At 34.3% G+C, this 11,877-nt stretch overlaps 1 protein-coding gene across 2 annotated transcripts in view; it reads right to left on the reverse strand.

Annotated features, from left to right (window-relative positions):
• LOC102586218 (AT-rich interactive domain-containing protein 5) overlaps positions 1 to 9,031 on the reverse strand; it is an 11,680-nt gene extending 2,649 nt beyond the window's left edge. The window contains exons 1-12 of one of the 2 annotated variants that reach the window (XM_006342124.2): positions 8,706 to 9,031; positions 7,425 to 8,311; positions 7,169 to 7,323; positions 7,043 to 7,082; positions 6,486 to 6,538; positions 3,597 to 3,642; positions 2,756 to 2,845; positions 1,205 to 1,327; positions 1,050 to 1,101; positions 741 to 813; positions 205 to 271; positions 72 to 122 (exon numbers count right to left, since the gene is read on the reverse strand). In XM_006342124.2, coding sequence (XP_006342186.1) covers positions 72 to 122; positions 205 to 271; positions 741 to 813; positions 1,050 to 1,101; positions 1,205 to 1,327; positions 2,756 to 2,845; positions 3,597 to 3,642; positions 6,486 to 6,538; positions 7,043 to 7,082; positions 7,169 to 7,323; positions 7,425 to 8,303 — 1,629 coding nt within the window. In that variant the 5' untranslated portion in view covers positions 8,304 to 8,311; positions 8,706 to 9,031. The other variant, XM_015306443.1, reaches the window with a different exon arrangement.
• Positions 9,032 to 11,877: the final 2,846 nt, after the last annotated feature.

Below are 11,877 nucleotides of genomic sequence, written 5' to 3' on the forward strand. Positions count from 1 at the left end.
GGCGGATTTGTATACAATAAAACATGACAACAAAGTGAAAACTTGAAACACGTGGTGCGAGAGGTACATACCTCCTCTCTCAAAAGCCCAGGCACCAGAGCATAGATCTCAAAACAATCTCTCTGTTTGTGAAGAAACATTACGAGTCAATGGAAGAGCTAGAAAACATAAAGTAGAAATACTTGGAATCAGAGAGGAACTTACTGTTTCTCGCACGTTGATCTTTACCCAATCAGCTGGAGGTCCCAAATCAACAACTGTTGTAACCAACCTGGCAAATAAAATTAATTTAGTTTCACAACTGGGCAAGAGGAAAGAAGAAAAGAAATGGCAGAGCAATACTGCTCAATCATACAGCAACATCCATTTACAACCCAGGCTCCAAAGTAACAGTAAAGGCTTATATATCTCAAACTAAAAGATCAAATCTCAGAAGCCTATGATGATTAGTTTTTCCAGAAAAGAAAAACTATGTGGGATCAACACATCAGGTGAAATGATATGACTACTCAGCAAATCAACATGTCTGGATGCTGCAAGGACAAAGTTGAAAATTGAAATCTTTCACAAATGAAAAAAAAAAAAAACATGCATGGAGATGAAACCAACATTTGCAAATTGTGGAGTTTGAGTAGCTACATTGAACTAAGATTTTTAAACCAAGCGCCTTCCTACAAGATGAACTAATTTTGATAAAGAAAACTGTTACATGAGACAATCAACACAAAGAACAACTTAACTGCTTAGATGTTTCTGTTCGTGCCACTTTCGAAGGATGTTCCACTTCATTTGGTCTCTTGTGTTTTATAGAACCTGAATGCAAGTACAAGATCAGAATTATCTGACTTCTTAAGGAAACAGATATCATCCGTTCTGTCGTGTCCATGTATCATACTATCATCTCCTTGATAGCCACTAGGCCCACAACCAACCAGCGATTTGCTGGATATGATACTTCAAATTGAGATATCATAACCAGAAACGAATTATATCTAAAGAAATATGAAGGTTAAGGTTGGTAAAAAAAAAAAAACAGAAATAACAATTACCAATGCTTTTGAAATTCTTCTCACGCTTTGGCGTATTGTTGCAATTCTTGTCCTATCAAGAGATTCATAACAAAAATAGTAATACATGTCAAGAGATGTGGTCAAAGGTAAACACGACCAATAAATGTTTCTTGAGTTCTATAATTTCAGCAGACCTTTACAATTGGCTCCCCAACCTCGCCACAACCAAGAAGACGTTGCTCATGCCATCCTTGCATAGCACGAGCAGCAGCATCTCTTCTCGCCCTGCCTGATCCAGGAGTTTGATTACCATTTCCCTGCAGAATTATTTCAAGATGGTTTATTTTATACATCTATATATGCCTAAGAGGCCAACTAGTTGATTAATATGAAGGAAAGATGATCTACATGAACCTATGTCTATCAAATCAGACACAACTCTATTTATAAGACTCATCGAAGCGTTTTTGGGGGGTAAAGGTGAAGCAGACTTATTAAAAGCTACAGAGAACTCGAGACGGCCAACTGGTTGATTGATATGAAGGAAAGATATCTACATGAGCCTATCTCTATGAAAGCAGAAACAAATCTATTTATAAGACTCACCGAACCGTTTTGAGGGGGTAGGGGTGAAGCAGACTTTATCAAAAGCTGCAGAGAACTAAAGACATCAAAACTTCAAAAACTTCTTCAGTCACAAATACATGTAATAAATTGGTAGAGAATAAATTAGATAGTTATACCAAGAGTAAGACCTTTAAAAAAACTATGGATGGGAATAATGAATAGCTTGGGAAAGATGCTCTTTCTAGGAATTGGAAAACAATTACTTAATATTTAAGTTAGGATAATAAAAGGAAAAATATTTGTTTTCATAGAGGTCCTGTGATCTTTCTTGTGAGTTTGACATTAAGCTGTGGGGCATGATGTTGCTGGGGCAAAGGAATTAATATCTTAATACTTCATAAATTGTAACTAATACATTCCAAAATATTGCATTTTCTATTTGGCTCATTCAAAACAAGATTTAATAAAATAAAACAAGTAAACATCTCAGTATGGTATGTCTATCTAACGCCTAGACATTAATGTCACTCCAAAGAATGTGCTTTCTACTTCCCCTGTTGATCACAAGCCAACACGTATTCACTCTGATACTACAACTATTATTCTCAGCTATCAACTAAAAATCAACCAGATTTATCTTTAGAGTAGAAGGAGAAAAAAAAAGAGGCTCCATTAGCAATCTGTAGTAATGTTACATGTGTGAATCTTCAAGGGAAGAAGTCCCAATATACCTAACTTAAAATTTTTGTATCCCCTATGACTTGGTTCATATTTACTTGCCCTTTTGGAGTAAAATGGGTAGGCCAAGCAGCTTAAAAGAGGCCATTAGCAGTTTGCAAGGACAAAGAATGAAAAGCAGCTCCAGGCCGGACGGAGAGAAAAGCAAATTCTGGATGTATTGAAGGAAAAACGGCATTTCTTGCATAAAGTTCAAAAGGCTAGAGCTTTTGGGCTTTGTGGTGAAATTTAAAAAAATGTATCATTTTAATACATTGTTGAACCGTATGTCCTTCCAATAGATAGAATCTGTAGTCATTCAATCTTTGTACAGATTAGCGCTTAAGTGGTGCTTTTTTTTTTTTTGCAATAGAGTCGATTGCCAGTTGACTCGACTAGTGTTTCAATTAGAAGATACACAGTTAGTACAAATGAGGAGCTGAATGCAAACACAAGCATACCTCATTGTCAACACCTGCTTCAGGAAGAGCAGCAATAGGAAGTTGAAGCTTGCCGCTTTGCGTCTTATGCCTTTCATATTCTAAAAGAGCCTATAATGCAGAAAACATTGGATAACAAAAGAAGGTATATAAAGTCAAAAGTAAGAAATGAATAGGTTTTCCAGATAATAGAACTATGAGAAGAAAAACAACCAAATATGCAGAGACAAGCAAAGGTGTTGTTAAATCAGACTTAAAAATCTGATTTTGGTTTAAAATGGCAAGACAGTAGAATTAAGAAGTGTATGAATATCAGAAATGTATTAATTAAGAAGTGAAAGAACCACATAAATAGAAATAGGAATAATACCACATTATTTCTCCATTTTGCCTCTATTACTTTGAGTAGGCATGCATCTTATCATTAGTTTTAAGTTGTATAATAGACTAAAGATAAGTGAGTCCAAACGGGAATGAAAAGGATGTAAACAGGTTAGAAATTATATAAGAATGAAATTAACATTACTAATTTTTTTTAAAAATTATATAAGAATGAAATTGGATTCTGGGTAACTCTTGATGCAGAGCAATATTAAAAATATTACGAGTCAATAGTAAAGGTTTCCATTTAAAGAAGGCCCGAGAAGCAAAACAATATTAGGGAGGGAGCGACATTTATAGACCATCAACAGGAAAAAAAAATATCATTACTGCCACTGTGTAATTTTACCAAGCTCTTCACAAACAATCCACATTGGAAAGATTATTTAAGGTGCAAAGATATCATTTTACAAGCTACACTTAATGGACAACAATGGCAAAAATATACTAATAGCTACCAAAGGGGTCTTGGGTTTATTACCTTCTCATAAAAAATGCGGAATGTCCAGGACACAGTTGTGCAAGTCCTGAAAGAGAAGAATGATTATCCTAAAAGGGAAAAAATCAAAATTAAAGATACTACAATAAGAACTGATAGAAACTTCTGTTTTGTTCTCTTAAGTTGACTGTTAGTCAAGTAACTTCTTATCTTGTTTGAGTATCGAAACAGGTTCTGGTCATTGCCACCTCTCATTTTATCCTTATTAGCTCTCACTCTTCTTTTTGGAGACATCAGACTTTCATGGGTCTAACTACATGGCGTTCTTACATAGTAACACCCCAACATCTCTAATTGTTGAGAACCAATACATGCTTACCAAATATTAGGCTTCAAGACTGATATCAATCAGGTAACACTGAAGAGGCACGTATATAGAGCTGTTATTCTCTTGATTAGACCACACCTTTTTCTGTCTAACTAGAACACGTCGTCCTGTATTTTATCAAAAAGAGAACAATTCGTTGTATTTTGTGTTTCTGTGCTTTTCCCTTTTGATATATTATATATGTGTTTGGTTGGTATCCTCATGTACCACATGTTTCAAAAGTAATATTCATTTTATAGAGAAGGAGCACTATGCCTTTCTCCTGCCCAGCTTCCGTCCTAAAGCAAATGGATAAACTTAGAAGAGATCTTTTTGGCATGGGAACAAACAATCAAAGTTTGTTTGTCTTATTAACGGGAAAAGTGCCATATCAAAACATAAGAAGTTACTTGATTGACAGTCAACTTGGTGTTGTTTTTATTAATCAAGGAGGCAATAATTTCATTAATAATAGGGGGGAAATTCCTGTATACAAGTAGTATATACCAGAAAAAAAAACCTACACAAAAACTCACTTATTTCTTTCTCTCCACACTACCTAGATAAGAGTTAATGGAGTGATGTCGCATGCTCTGTACCTTCTCTTCTGCCTTTTAATACGTCAGTGTAATAAAGCATCATGTATCGTCCCCAACATAGTCCACAGTAGTCCAAACAATCTCAGAATCACTCACTATAACCTTGAAGCAACTTGACAATGTAGTAGAAGGTGATCCATATCCTCTCTCGAGTTTTTGCACATAAAGCACCAACTAACATATCTAATCCTCCATTTCCTCATATTCTCGGCTGCCAAAATCACTCCTCCCAAAAAACCCTTTTTGTTCCTACCCACATCAGACCATACACTCCTCCAAATTCCCACACCTTCCAGGTTTCTATATCCCTAACATGAGCTCCTATCATAAACTCCCCTTTCTTTGTTTCCGTGACCTCCAATTTTTTCTCATCTCATAGTAATAAAATACCCCTGCACTCTCTCTTGTCGGGATAAAATCATGTTTTACCCATCTCTCTTGGTCACTGCTTCCATCTTAGTATCTTGGAAACATACCAAGTCTGCTCCCCATTTCTTAATCCCCACCTTGATGATGGTCCTTTTGTTTGGGTCATTCATCCCCCTCATGTTCCACGTAATGATCTTACTATTTATCGACAAAAAATTTACCCTTTCCCGCTCCCTCTAACTCGCCCTCCTTACAACCCATCCCAATCCTCTTGTGCCTCCTCATACACCACAATATCACCCACCCCTGTCTGAGATATCATCCCTCATTCCTCTCCCACTCTCCAATAACCTAACCGAACACCCCTAAATTCTTTTCCAATTTCATTCAGTAATTCCATGACTTTATCCTTCATCCCGTCCATATTTGGGCTATGACTGTACTATCCAGTCTTAAGACTGACATTTAACCAAGAACGTCTGTTGCAGTATCTTACTCCTAGAAATTCCCCAAACATGAGAAATTTATTCCCCGTCCATTAATACATCTTCCTCCCTCCTTACATGATTACTAGTGGTTGAGGTTTATCCTCCCCATCCCCACTCAAACCACTCAACTACATCACTCCTCGCATTAGCACCCGCACATCTACCCCAAGCCCCCCACAAAACTCAACTCACTCAGTTGTTGATTTAACTTTGAAACGGGGTTATTTTTTGATGTTCCAGTCAATGTCTCTTTCGTCGTAGGACCTGGATTAGTTCAGAGCAGTCTTGCTCCCTCCTACTGACAACTAGAATCATTCCCCACCCTTACATTCATATTTTGATCCCTACTTATCAAAAAGAAAAATAAAGGTTGAATAATTTAAAAGATGACTCTAGTTCTATTTATAAGAAAAAGAATCTAAGCATTCTGATTTTATATAATCTGTTACTCCTAATACTTGTATATTAAAATATAAGGGAATAAATAAAATAAAATAAGTTACTATACCATTCTCAAAAAAAAAAAAAAAAAGTAAGTCCGAACAAACAAATAACAAAAATAGCTACCTAAAGTAAGTCCTAACGAATAACCCAGGCCCCTCAATAGAATGCTAGAGGACTTCAGCTACACTGACACTACAAAAGCAGCATCAATGGTGACTACACAATTCTGAGTGAACTGCACCACCCTGCTCTCCAAAATAAACAAACAAAAGGGCCCTTTTGGTCCCAATTCTTGACCCGAGTTCTATATCCTTGCATACAAGACCTTTCTTTATAAAATTTTTTTTGATAACCGCATCTTTCTTTATAAATTGTAAATCATTATTCTTGATTATTAAATTTAGCCTCTATTTCCGTCGCCTTCCAGAATTATACCTCATACATAATCTTCAGCCGATTACCTTAATTTTGGATGCACAATATGTATCTCACATGCAAATATAAATAAAATGTCTGCAATTGTCAATGCCTTATCTCCATTACATACATGGGAGAACTTGTCATTTGAAAAGGTAGAGCTATGTTTTGCATTGTATTGGTGGAAGTTCATGCTTTAAGTTCAACACTCACAAAGAAAAAGGATTCATTAGATTAAGATGCTTACTTGGGGGGATTAAACGATTCGCCAACTTGCCTCCACAACTTGGAGCCAGTAACCTAGATAATTAAATCGATTTAATACTAGATCGTCACAAATAGCATGACGATAAGTTAATAACATGATATTCATCTCTCAGCAGTACAAGATATGCACACAAATCATTAACCTAGCAGCAGAAGAAAAACAACACAGCCGCAATAGTTTCACTGAAACAAACAAAGTATGAACAGTATATTCTTTAAGATCGTGTGGATCACCTCATGTTTTTTAAATCGAAAAAAAAAATTAAAAATGAGGAGATTCACACAATCTTTCTTTTGACAAAAGGGGACATTTTTGTTCATTTATTTTAGGTTTACAGCGCATCCTGATGCCAAACTGTCAAAAAAGTGGAATTGTTTGACCTTGACCTTTACAGCACCCCCGGAATTTATTTATTTTGGTATGTGGAATTGTTTTTGAAGTGAAAAAATGCTTAAATTGTCAAGTAAGGGACTCTATAAACTTGTATAACACAAGTAAAATATTGTCACATACAAGTTAAGAAGACAAAGACCTACCCGATCATAGCCACCCAATCTGATCACAGATCTCCACAACCTATCAGCCAATTTCACGGTAAGAATCATATATGTACCTGAAGCAAAATGAAAGATCTGCGCAATCGGAAAACATCAGACACTTACTTCAGGCAATTAAGAGGAATGCCATAAAACTTGGGTGGTTTAAATTCAATTGCTCTCTCCCGGTAAAAAATTTCAAGGTCTCTCATAAAAGCTGCTTGATCCTCTGGTGATCCATCATCATTCCAATCCTCATCTTCATCCTCGTCGTCAGCCATCTATAATTTGAGCAGATAATTGATCAATTTAGAAACATTAAATTAGTTGCCACAAAATCTACACATCAAACCCTTCCACAGAGAGTATCAGCACAAGATACCTTTGATTCATCAAAGATCTTATTTGATGCTTCCCCAGTATGCTGTCCAGTGTTTGCAGTGTCACATTTCACCGACAAATTAGGAGTGGCTGGCTCAGGCATCTTTGCAATAGCAGTATTCTTAACATCATCTTTTGTCTCTGACAACTCATTTGATCTATCATCACGATCAGAGATAACACTTGCAGTATTAGTTTTATGTTCCACTTTCTTCTGTTCATCGACCATCATATCAATCCCATTTTGATGAACATCTTTGATCGAGTTCTCAGCCTGATGAGCTTCCTTCACCTCTTTTCCACTGTCACCTACTTCATTAGCAGGTAGCTCCTCATGTACCTGCATGTTTACACCTCTAGTATCATGGTGTGCAACATTTCCAATAGGTTCTTCCTTCTTCAATGCCACATCTGCATCAGGATCCCCTTCTTTTTTCTCCTCAATTATGGTTTCTCCTTCTGTTCCACCTGTAGCATTATTTTGGTCATCAACTGCTGTATTGCCTTGAGTCTCCGGCTGGCCTATAGTCGCTGTCTCACTTGCAGCATTCCTCTGGTCCTCTACCACAGCCTTTGAATCATTCTGGTTCATTGTATCATCGTTAACATTGCCTTCACCTTCCACGACATTACTGTTCTGCTCTCCGTTCCCATTTTCAGCAGGAATTGGGCTCTTATCCCCACTCTCGGGGTGGTTATTTTGGTCTTCTGTCCCTGTTTTAGCATTTTCTTGGCACTCCAACAGTGACTCGGTGGACTGTTGGCTAGCAACAGCAGGCCCTTCAGGTTTCAAACTGGAATCAATCGACTCTACCACACTGTTTTGGACATCATGGACCTTGTTTTCAGCATCCTCCATCTCCACGTCAGTCTTATCCATTCTGATAACTAATTGGCATGCAGCAGATGATCATATGTATTAAAATTCAAATTCTAACATACAGCTCAAAAGACAAGCTGAAATTAAATATTGGGAATTGAAAACTCAAACAAAAACAAACAAATACATCGAAGAGAAGAAAGGAAAACTCAAACGAACCGCATTGGGTTCCACAACAGAACCCTAGTTTCGTCTAATAAGATTCTCAAAAAAAAAAAAAAAAAACCAAAAATTTTAAAAAGCAAAAAAAAAAAGGAATTTTGTTGGCTTTTTCGAGCATAGTTGTAACCAGCAAGAGAAGAGAAGAAACAAGTTTCACCGATCAACAGAAAGGGTAAAGATGAGAACTTGGTTGCATAAATAAACAGAAAAGAAATTACAATGTAGGTGAGAGAGATATACCTGGATGAAGGTGAGAGCGTTGATTGTGAATCGGCGTGTAGGGTTTGGTTACAGTCGGAGATTAAGGAGAAGGTATAAGTTATGGGAGGCGAATAAATCGGAATGACCAAAAAAGGAAATAATAATAATAATGTAAATGCTGGAGTTATTGAATTAAACAAGGAAAGTACATTTTTATTTTTATTTTGAATTTGTATGAGCTTAGCTATATTGCTGCATGTTTATCTCTTCTCAACTCTCTAACGTCAGACCGCCGGACTCTCACTCAGTGTGACCCAAAGAGAAACCTTTGCCTCCAGCCTCCAACTGCTAAACACCTGGACAATCCGACTATAATTATTCTTTTCACTATTTAACTTTTTCTTTTATATCGATACACATCTTTTATTTGTAAATAAATAAATATATGTAAATTTTTTAGGAATTCATAGTGTAAAAAGCAAATTATCTTTTATTTCTATTCTTATTCAACTCACAAAAATCTACTAAAATTATTGTCATTCGAATACATTCCGCTACATCACATTTGATTACATTATACAACTAGTTTATTGAGATTAAAAAGGAAATTAATTATAAAATCAAATGTCAGTTTCCCAAATCATGCAAATCTAATTGATGTCAATCTCTCCCAAATGTCAACTCCAAATAATTCAAATTTCAAATTTTCTTCTCTCAGATCTCATCCAATTAATCATGATATATTAAAAAAAAAGTCGACAATTTAATATAGTTATGTATCATATTAAAAAACCTATGAATATAATATACGTTGATTTATTTATAAAACAGTATTTCAGATACTTAACAACATGTGATTCATCGCAACATTTGATACATAACTATGTTATATACATAACAAAGTTATGTGTCATATATAACTATGGTCTATGAATATGATACAAACAGATTTTGTTATAAATATTAGTGTTTATGTATCAACAGTAGTATTTGATAGCGTCTACAGATACATAACCTTCTACTAGTACAATAATGCAAGGTGTATGTATCGGCGGTAAAAGATAATGAAATTTGTAATAGTTGTGTATCCAATACATAACTATGATCGTGATACATACCAAATTGTGTTTCAATAAATTAGGGTTATGTATCAAAATTAATTTTTGAAAACGATATATTGTACATGATAAAATTGTAATGTATTATAAATGTGAAACGAACGAATTATACATTAATTTAATAATCAAAATCAAGTAGATACATTAAACGAATGCATTATACATTAAACTAAGAAAGAAAAACAACTAGATACATTAAAAAAACTAAAATCATATGTATCAGAAAATGATGAACAACAAAAAATCAGGAAAAAAAATCAACAATCTAATCTGCTGAAAACAAAAAAAAAAAATAAAAAAATGAAGAAATCCTCTACACTTTCTCTTTTGCTTTGTTTCAGCTTCCGTAGATTTTTTTCACTTTCAACAATGGCGTCACCCATGGATCTCGACTCAAAAATCCTTACATACCGAAACCACCAATAACTTGACCTTTTGCTCCCTTTTTTGGCGTTTTTTCCACAATCGATTTTGAAGTTGAAGATGCATCTTTCTTCAACTAAATTTGTAGATGAAAAAGCTAAAAAGAAAAATAAAAAAAATTGATACTTGATGAAGTGGAAAGAAAAAAATGAATGAAGAAGAAGATGAAGAAATACCTTCTCTTCAATAACTTGCAATTGATAAATCAAAAAATAGAAAAGATTTGAAATTCAAAAATAAAGTTATGGGGATAATTGGTGATGCCATAAAGTTATTTTAGGCGTGAATATAGTAGAGAATGATTAAATTTGAAGTGTAAATTTCTAGAATTCACTTCTTTTTTTTAAAAAAAAAAATGTATGTTGTCAAAGTATTCAAAAATCTTCACCAAATAGAGAGTATATCACACTTTTCAGTTAAATTTTTCCCATCAAATCTGAAGTAGTCACTTTCCAAAAAAAAAAAGTGAGGAAAATTAATGTACATTATTAGATTAATTAAGTCAGCAATTTTCATGATTTCTACTTCCTCAACAACCATGGGCATAAAAGGCACAATAAAACTTAATTCTGTCCTACGATATACATCCTTAAAGTTAAAACTTCTCCCAGAACTATATGAAGATGATTTTGATGCAAGTTTCTTCTGCTTAAGGCCAATGTATCAATATCAAAATCATCATCGCTCTTATCACCATGTTTCTTGCTACGTTTTTTACTCACCTCACCATATAGTACCATCCTTTTTTTTTTCTCAAGGTTGTGCAATGTCCAGCTTCTTAGACCTCAAAATGAAAAGAGACCTAAAATACATTTGTCAAAATGAAGGAGGATTAAGTTTGCTTTGACTTTATGGAAACACTGCTATATGAATTGTACCCTACACAATGAAAGTTGTATATCATAGATGGAATGAATTAGTTCACGAATTTTCATAATTTTATTGGGTAAAATGGTACTTCCTCCGTCCAACAGTAGTTGTTCACTTTATGAAATCAATAGATAATTTTACACATAGTTTTTAATTTATCCTTATCATTAATTATAGTTATTTTCCTATTACATTTTTTAAGAAATTGTATTTATTATATTCAAAGAATTACAGTAAAATTAACCTTTTATTTATAATTTCTTAAGAAGTATTCAAAGTAAATAATGAACAAGTATTATTGGACAAAGGAGTATATGAGTATTGCTAATATAGCTATGTGCTTAAATCTGCAACTATGTAGATGTGATTAGTATGCAACAATTGAACACCCCTTTAACTTACTCGAGGTTTTTTTTTTTTTTCACCTTTTGAAATTTTCTCAAATCATTTTAACAATTACAACTTTCATAATCTATCAATTATCATACTATTTTTTTCACAAAAATATATACACAGAGAAGAAACATAAAGATGCGAACAAAATTTCTTCCAACAAAGTTCAAAGAATTCACCAGGACTTGGGACCAATTTCACTCCCAACAGTTTAATTTCATGCAAAGAACCATTTACTTTCAAAATACTTTCTCCACTTGTATGAATTTTGTTGTACTAATTGAAAATAAAGAACCCAACAGCTTTAATTTTTTTCAAATTATTTAACAGAGAATAACATGAATAAACTGATAAGAAGAACATGATGGGATTCATCTATACGTAGTAAACTGAAATACACATGTCAA

This window comes from Solanum tuberosum, unplaced genomic scaffold, assembly GCF_000226075.1.
Source record: "Solanum tuberosum cultivar DM 1-3 516 R44 unplaced genomic scaffold, SolTub_3.0 scf00032, whole genome shotgun sequence".
Lineage (NCBI taxonomy): Eukaryota > Viridiplantae > Streptophyta > Magnoliopsida > Solanales > Solanaceae > Solanum > Solanum tuberosum.